Source organism: Anolis sagrei, chromosome 7 (assembly GCF_037176765.1).
Source record: "Anolis sagrei isolate rAnoSag1 chromosome 7, rAnoSag1.mat, whole genome shotgun sequence".
Classification (NCBI taxonomy): domain Eukaryota; kingdom Metazoa; phylum Chordata; class Lepidosauria; order Squamata; family Dactyloidae; genus Anolis; species Anolis sagrei.
This window is the reverse complement of record NC_090027.1, coordinates 42,771,183-42,779,936: the sequence shown is the minus strand read 5'-3', so window position 1 is coordinate 42,779,936 and position 8,754 is coordinate 42,771,183. Positions and strand designations below refer to the sequence as shown.

The following is an 8,754-nucleotide window of genomic DNA, read 5'->3' as shown; positions in this document are numbered from 1 at the left end:
TTGCTTCTGACAGAGATCTGAAGAATTGGTTTCATTTATGGTTTACATTTGGTCAACTGCGTTCCTTTTTCACTAACTCACTAGGTCTCATTGGGCTTCTGGGCCACTAGGAACAATGTGCAGTTGACACCAAATTGGGAGGGAGAGCCAATACTCCAGAGGACAGGAGCAGGATTCAAAACGATCTTGGCAGATTAGAGAGATGATTGGCCAAAACTAACAAAATGAAGTTCAACAGGGACAAATGCAAGATACTCCACTTAGGCAGAAAAAAACGAAATGCAAAGATACAGAATGGGGGACGATGAGGCCTGGCTCGAGAGCAGTATGTGTGAAAAAGATCTTGGAGTCCTCATGGACAACAAGTTAATCATGAGCCAACAATGTGATGTGGCGGCAAAAAAAGCCAATGGGATTTTAGCCTGTATCAATAGGAGCCTAGTGTCTAGATCTAGGGAAGTCCTGCTCCCCATGCTCTATTCCACTTTGGTTAGACCACACCTGGAATATTGTGTCCAATTCTGGGCACCACAATTCAAGAGAGATATTGACAAGCTGGAATGTGTCCAGAGGAGGGCGACTAAAATGATCAAGGGTCTGGAGAACAAGCCCTATGAGGAGCGGCTTAGGGAACTGGGCATGTTTAGCCTGAAGAAGAGAAGGCTGAGAGGAGATATGATAGCCATGTATAAATATGTGAGAGGAAGCCACAGGGAGGAGGAGGGAGCAAGCTTGTTTTCTGCTTTTTTTGGAGACTAGGACATGTTCAGATAGAATCTCCTCTCTTGTAGTTTGAAGCCATTGTTTCGCGTCCTAGTCTCCAGGGATGCAGACTCCCTATTATCCAACATTTTTGCTTGTCCAACATTCTGCAGGCCTGTCTATGTTGGATAAGCGAGACTCTACTGTATCAGCCAACATGGAATACACGTACAGTATGTATCTCAGAAGCATAAGTGGAAGAACATAACAGACATAAAAACCTGGCACGGCCTAAGCATAGGATCCTAATACTAAAGGTCAATGACAAATTTCCTCTTTTTTAACCAGACAAGAACATTCTGAGTATTTTTTTTTCTTCCTGGTTTTCTACTGCAAGCACATATTGTACTTGCAGTGTTGTGCTTTGCTTTATGCTGATGCAAAATATTCCTATTGGAAAAACCTCAGGGCAGCAACAGCTCCTTGTTCTTGGATGACCAAAGGTAGCACCAAGCAAAGATGGGAACCAAGGGTGCAAGGTGAGCCTCCCAATGCCATGTTTTCATCTCTTGTTGCATCCTCAGTGACTTTTGAGTTGGTTTTTTTTTGGGGGGGGGGGGGCAAATTGTATTTTCAGGGATTTCAAATGGAGGGTTTTAAGCAACATTGAATTGTGATTCATGGCCGGAATCACTGGGTTGTTGTAGGTTTTTTTCAGGCTATATGGCCATGGTCTAGAGGCATTTTCTCCTGACGTTTCGCCTGCATCTACGGCAAGCACCCTCAGAGGTAGTGAGGTCTGTTGGAAGGCACTCCCAAGCAATCAAATGCTAATCAAGGTGATCAGTTAAAACATTCACACCTAGCTCCAGCAGACAAGAGTCCTTTGTTCCACTCTGGTCATTCCACAAATATATAAATCCTTCTTCCTAGTTCCAACAGACCTCACTACCTTTGAGGGTGCAGGCAAAACGTCAGGAGAGAATGCCTTTAGAACATGGCCATATAGCCTGAAAAAAACCTACAACAACCCAACCTTGTATTAGTGAAATATGAGCCTCGTTGCCTAATAAATGCAGCAGCAACCAGTGGTTTGTGAGAAATAGAATTGGTTATCCCTTAATATGAATGGACTGGGATCAGAGAAGAGTTAGCCTTCAGGGTGGCAAAACCATGAAGGAGAGATGAACAAAAATGGTTTGGTGTAACACCTTTGTGGACCTCAATCTTAATTTGTATTGCAAGCTGCTTTAGGTCCCATTTGAGCAAAAGAAGGGATGTAAATCAAATCAAAATAAAAGCTCAGAATCCCAACTTTCCATGTTAGCTTTGGGAGAGGAAGGATTCTGGGAGTAGTATTCCCCAAAAGCTGACATTTACAAACTTTCTCCAATTGTGTGGGTCAGATTTAGCTGTCACCACCTTGAAGTGTGAGAATGTGTCTTATCCTTTCAGGATTCCCTCAAAGGGTCACTCCTTCACTTTCCCAATGGCCACCTAGGCTTTGTTGCACTTTTGGGCTACCAGAAACAAAAAACCCTTGGCATCACTCAGTGCTGCTGGAAAATCCACGTTGAGGTTTTCAAAGCGTACAATATCAAAACCGGCCTCTTTCACAGCCACTTTGACCATTTCTGGAGTCAAGCAAAGGTCGGTGAACTTGCTTTGCCCAGCCATGTAGAAGGTGGCTCCCATTGGTATTACAAAGATCAGGTGGCCTCCAGGTTTGACCATGGAAGTGAAGTTCTTCAGGGCCGAGCGATAAGCAGGAACATCTTTGGAAGCTGCTTCCAGGCAACAAGTGGAAAGGACGCAATCAGCCGGAGGGACCACCAAAGGATCGAAAGGATTGGCCAAAGTCACGTCGCATTTCAGGACTTGCTTGATGGTCCTCCGGAGCTTCTCCTCCTTTTCCAGCCAGGTCTCCTTGCAAGGAATGAATGGGGGAATTTGGGACAGAACTAGCCATGTTGTCCGCAGCTAACAAAAAACAATGGTTCACCTTTAATAGTAATGAATCAGGGAAGCAAAAACTACAAAGTGGCAACTAACAAAAAGACTTGATGTAAAGCTTTTGTGGACTTCAACATGGATTTACAATGCAAATCAAAACAAAGGTCCATCATCCCCACTATCCATGTCATCTGGGAGGGGGAAAACAGTGGAAGTTGTTGTGCCCAAATGCTGGTGTTTACAAGCTTTGACTGTTTCAGTGACACTCTCAAATACCACTTTTGCCTTAGGAATCCATTAAAGGACAATTATGGAAATGATGGCCAGCTAGGCTTCTTGATGCTTTTGGGCTACTAGGAAGCCCACATTCTGGCCATTAGCATAGGTCATTGGCATATTGAAGTTGAGGATGTCAAAGTGCACAGTATCAAACCTGGCTTCTTTGATGGCCTCTTTGACCATCTCTGGTGTCAAGTAAATGCAAGAGAACTTGTGTGGCCCAACCATGTAGTAGGTTCCTCCAAGAGCCATCACTAAGACAAGGTGGCCCCCAGATTTGACCAAGGAACCTATCTTCCTTATGCCTGAACGGTAAGTATGAAGATCTTTGGAAGCCACTTCCAGGCAGTAAGTGGAGAGGACGCAGTCAGCCGGTGGGACCACCAAAGGATTGAAAGGGTTGGCCAGGTTCATGTCACATGGCAGAACTTGCTTGATGGTCCTCCTGAGCTTCTCCTCCTTTTCCATCCACCTCTCCCTGCAAGGAATGAAAGGGGAAAATTGGCACGGGACAATCATGGGAAAACCCTTCCTTTCCAAAGCTTGAAAGCAATGTGTTATTTATTTGTTTATTTATTTACTATATTTCTTCTCATCCTGAAGGGAACTCAGAGTAGCTTACAGCTACAGACAAGATAATGATTGTGCAGCACTTGAAAGTTGGGATTTTGCACAACACAAAATGTTCTGTCAGGAAATGCTTGCCATTTTGGTCAAAGATGACGGTGCTGTAGGGATTATGAGTGACATTCACTTGAATGGTTCAGTAAGTACCATTCAGGTAATGGATTAACCACAAGAAATGAGCCAACAGTCCCTCAACAGCCCCAAGGTCACAGTATGGTGTGGTGTATAACAGTGGGAATGATCTCTCTGTATGTTTTTGAAGAGGAGGTCATTACTGTGACAGTGATGTCCGTGTGCTACATTTCAATGTTACATGACTTTGTCCATCCCAGTATGATAAGATGTGGACTACTTGAAGGAATATGATTTGAACGGGATAGTGTGGAACAGCGCACACATGGCAACTCTGGTATCATTCCATATCAGGCATATGGCAAACCTGGCATCTATCCATTCCATTCCATTCTATTCCAGTCCAGGCATATAGCAACCCTGGCATATGTCCCATTGCATTGCATTCCAGGCCAGTCCAGTCTAGTCCATTCCATTCCATTCCATTCCATTCCATTCCATTCCAGGCATGTGGCAACCCTGGCATCTATCCATCCCATATCAGGCAACTCGGGCATCTATCCATTCCATTCCATTCCATTCCAGTCCAGTCCATTCCAGTCCAGTCCAGTCCAGTCCAAGCCTATGGAAACTCCATTCCATATGAGGCATATGGCAACTCAAGCATCTATCTATTCCATTCCAGTTCAGTCCAGTCCAGTCCAATCCAGACATATGGTAACCCTGGCATCTATCTATTCAATTCCATTCTATATCAGGCATATGGCAACCCTGGCATCTATTCCATCCCATCCCATTCCAGGGCAATCCATTCCATTCCATTCCATTCCAGGCATATGGCAACTCTGGTATCTATCCATTCTATTCCATATCTCTGCCTCCTTTCTCTCCATATAGGATAAATGCTAAAACTAAGGGCTTCTTCACATCCATCATTGGAATCATCCAGTATCGTGATAGATTGCGGTGGTTGAGGTGGTGCCCATCCAGGAAGCATGGGGACTTATTGCCCCATGCCCTGCACCGTCCCGCCCCTCTACCTTATCACAAGGGAGAAGCCTCGGTAAGCCTGCTCAACCCACCTTTCCAAATGGAAAGACAGGGAAACTCCCATTGACCACTGGTGGCAGTTTTTTTTGAGAGAACTTCCCCATGAAGCTACCAAGAAAAACTTCTTCAGGGTGTGGTAGGAGCCATTGGGCTCTGTGGCAGAACTGGTAATCAATTCCCAAGGGTTGGAAGCCTATCAAGGCATCCCTTGCTCTATAGATTGGAGATGAAATTCGTTTTAGATAAAAGAGCCTGAGGTGAGTTAGAGGCATTCTTTAGTGAACCAACTGATAACTAAACATTGCAGGCTTGTCCAGATAAAGATTCCAGATTTTGCATCTTTGAGCTTAAGGGGGAAAAGAGAAGCCTAAAGCAGTGGTTCCAAACCTTTTTTTGACCAGGGACCACTTTGACCGAGGACCATTTGACCCGGGACCACTTGACCAGGGGCCACTTGACCAGAAACTTCTTTGACCAGGGACTTCTTTGACTGGGGACCACTTGACCAGCGGTCACTTTACCAGGGACCACTTTGACCAGGGACCACTTTAACTGGGGACCTCTTTGACCGGGGACCACTTTGACCACTCGCTTTCATTGCTGCATGGTTTCAAGGCAATAATGTAGTAATGGTGAGGTCATGAACCATATTTTCATTCTTGTGGACCACTGATGGTCCCTGGACCACATATTGGGAAGTGTGATAACCCTGCATAAAGTCATTTTACTTTGTGTGTTCAGTCTTGTTGTGACATGAGAAGACACTATTCTTTCGAAACAGAGTAAACAGCCTGAAGACATTCTTCTGGGCTACAAGAGTCAGATCAGTGCTATTCAAGTGGAGTTGGGCAATTCTGGGAGCTGGAGTCCAAAGAAGTAACATTTCCAACCTCTGTTGGAATGCTGCTTGCAAAAGTAATGATGGACACATGGTGTCTCATTGTCATGGATGGAGGAACACATTTGGCAGGGCTTTCTAGGAGTAAGACGTTCCTTCCACTGAGACATGTATCTACAAGGTTGGACATTCCTTGGTGATGATATCACCAGTCTGGCTGATCCTAGGCAGCATTGCCAATGGTGGGGCATGCTGGGAACTGGAATCCAAAAACTCCCTGGTGAACCACAAGCTTCCCTTTCCTTTGATTAATGAAGCTATCTCTCTGTACCTGTTCCCCTCAATCTGGCAGACATATTTCACCATCGGAGTCCAGTTGAAGGCCTTCGGATCCTTCCTCAGCCATTTCTGCATCTCCTCCCGGTTCTTCTCAACTAAATCACTGGCAATGATCTCCTTGAAGGATTCACAGGCGGAGAGGAGCTGGTAGATGGAGGGACCGCTTCCAATGTCGATCAGGGTGTCTCCTCGGATGCCACCTGGGGTTGAGAAACACTGTGAGAATTCCCTGTCTCTTTGGATGAACTCTCCACTTCCTCCACTTTCTCACCCCTGACCCACACCATTTGGATGATGGTCTCTTTTGGACCAACCCATTCAATCTCTTTGGCATGAGGTAGGACTGGGATTATTAGCTCCTGGTTCTTTAATATGGATGGACAGCGGTCTTCCCAGAAGCAAAGTCCCACAATTCACTCTTTACTTTCAACACCCCACTTCCTCTCTTTCTTTCTGGTCTTTTGTATACATTTTAATTGTGGTATAATAAGAAAAATAAACACATGACATTTAAAATTCAACAGTTGAGATACACCTATTATTTAATCCAGCCCCACCCCCTCCCCATTCTTACACATGAACCTTGTGACACCACACCATATGGAATGAGGATCTAACAAAACTCTTTCCTTACCATTGCATTACTAAATTCCTTATGTGGCTATTTCAAAATCTATTTTTGTCTTCTTTTTTAAGTACTTTTTAAAGCATTGTGTCTAGATCTAAGGAAGTCCTGCTCCCCATGCTCTATTCCGCTTTGGTTAGACCACACCTGGAATATTGTGTCCAATTCTGGGCACCACAATTCAAGAGAGATATTGACTCTAAGCTGGAATGTGTCCAGAGGAGGGCGACTAAGATGATCAAGGGTCTGGAGAACAAGCCCTATGAGGAGTGGATTAAAGAGCTGGGCATGTTTAGCCTGAAGAAGAGAAGGCTGAGAGGAGATATGACAGCCATGTATAAATATGTGAGAGGAAGCCACAGGGTGGAGGGAGCAAGCTTGTTTTCTGCTTCCTTGGATACTAGGACACGAAACAATGGCTTCAAACTACAAGAGAGGAGATTCCATCTGAACATGAGGAAGAACTTCCTGACTGTGAGAGCCGTTCAGCAGTGGAACTCTCTGCCCCAGAGTGTGGTGGAGGCTCCTTCTTTGGAAGCTTTTAAACAGAGGCTGGATGGCCCTCTGTCAGGGGTGCTTTGAATGCAATATTCCTGCTTCTTGGCAGAATGGGGTTGGACTGGATGGCCCATGAGGTCTGTTCCCACTCTATGATTCTATGATTCTACCCAAAGGCAAGTCTCCCTTTTCTCACAATCTCTTCATCGTTTCTTTGGGATCAAACCTTTGGTGGGAACAAGGGACAGGGTCTTCTGAGTGGTGGCTGCTTGGCTATGGAGGTCGCTCTTCAGTGATATTAGATCAGCCCCTTCCCTCCTGACCTTCAGAAAGAGGGCAAAAATGTGACTTTGGGATCAAACCTTTGGTGGGAAGGAGAGACAGGGCCTTCTGAGTGGTGGCTGCGTGGCTATGGAAGTCCCTCTTCAATGATATTAGATCAGCCCCTTCCCTCCTGAGCTTCAGAAAGAGGGTGAAAATGTGGCTTTGGGATCAAGCCTTTGCTGGGAACGAGAGACAGGGACTTCTGAGTGGTGGCCCTTGGCTGTGGAACTCTGTCTCCAATGATATTAGATCAGCCCCTTCCCTCCTGATCTTCAGAAAAAGGGTGAAAATGTGGCTTTGGGATCAAGCCTTTGGTGGGAACGAGAGACAGGGATTCCTGAGTGGAACTCCATCTCCAATTATATTAGATCAGCCCCTTCGCTCCTGACCTTCAGAAAGAGGGTGAAAATGTGGCTTTGGGATCAAGCCTTTGCTGGGAACGAGAGACAGGGACTCCTGAGTGGTGGCCCTTGGCTGTGGAACTCCATCTTCAATTATATTAGATCAGCCCCTTCCCTCTTGACCTTCAGAAAGGGGGTGAAAATGTGGCTTTGGGATCAAGGCTTTGGTGGGAAGGAGAGACAGGGTCTTCTGAGTGGGATCAAACCTTTGGTGAATAATCCAGTGCAATCGATGGACTTGGAATTATGTGTAATGATTACCGGAATTGCCTAGACTATGATTGTGGATAACATGGCTTATAATTGTAATGTTTTAAATGTTTTGATGTTTTCTAATCTGGTTTTTAACTTTTCAATTGAAATGTATATTTAATTGTATATTGGATGTATATTGTTTTGAAGGCATTGAATTATTGCCTATACTATAGGGTCGAGAAAAGCAGGATATAAATATAGTAAATTAATAAAATAATTTTACAAAGGTCCACTGTTGGAGCTCAGTCAAAGTTTCTCCAAAGGCAAGAGATTCATCCCTTCCTCATTTTGATGAAATGCTGGGCTAAACCTAATGTGATTCCAGCTCCAGCTAGTCAACTCTTGACTCTTGCTAGTCAACCCTGAAATGCACCCTTTTGCTTTCAATGGACCTACTCAAAGGTAATACCAACATTAGATTTAGCCTCCATCCTCCTTTTGATTATTTGCATCTCATCCTCCTCCTCCACAGCACCATCCTTTGCTACCCTGGGTTGAGATGATGGCAAGGCTGAGCTACACCAGTTGAACTGACCATAACACTCACCAACCCAATGCAAATGCCACCCTGAGATAGTCTCAAGAAGCCCGGTCACACTCACCATGTGCAAATGTCTTGTGGAGATGCTCCAGAATGAAGCGCAGCCTCTCATCATTTCCTGGAGAGATTCCCAGGCCAAAGTTCTTGTACATATTGAAATACCCTTTGGGATCGAAATTCAGATGGTACGTCTCTTTCCCAGTGAAATCCCCTTCCATGGTGCCTTGGCGCCTGCAAAGCATCAAGTGGA

At 45.0% G+C, this 8,754-nt stretch overlaps 1 protein-coding gene across 1 annotated transcript; it reads right to left on the bottom strand.

Moving 5' to 3' along the window:
• Window positions 1-2,584: 2,584 nt before the first annotated feature.
• LOC132782794 (indolethylamine N-methyltransferase-like) lies at window positions 2,585-8,754 on the bottom strand. The gene is made up of 3 exons (XM_060787724.2): window positions 8,566-8,754; window positions 5,853-6,060; window positions 2,585-3,412 (listed from the first exon to the last, which is right to left on the bottom strand). Exons 1-3 carry the CDS (start codon window positions 8,744-8,746, stop codon window positions 2,983-2,985), a joined length of 819 nt encoding a protein of 272 aa, XP_060643707.2. The 5' UTR covers window positions 8,747-8,754; the 3' UTR covers window positions 2,585-2,982.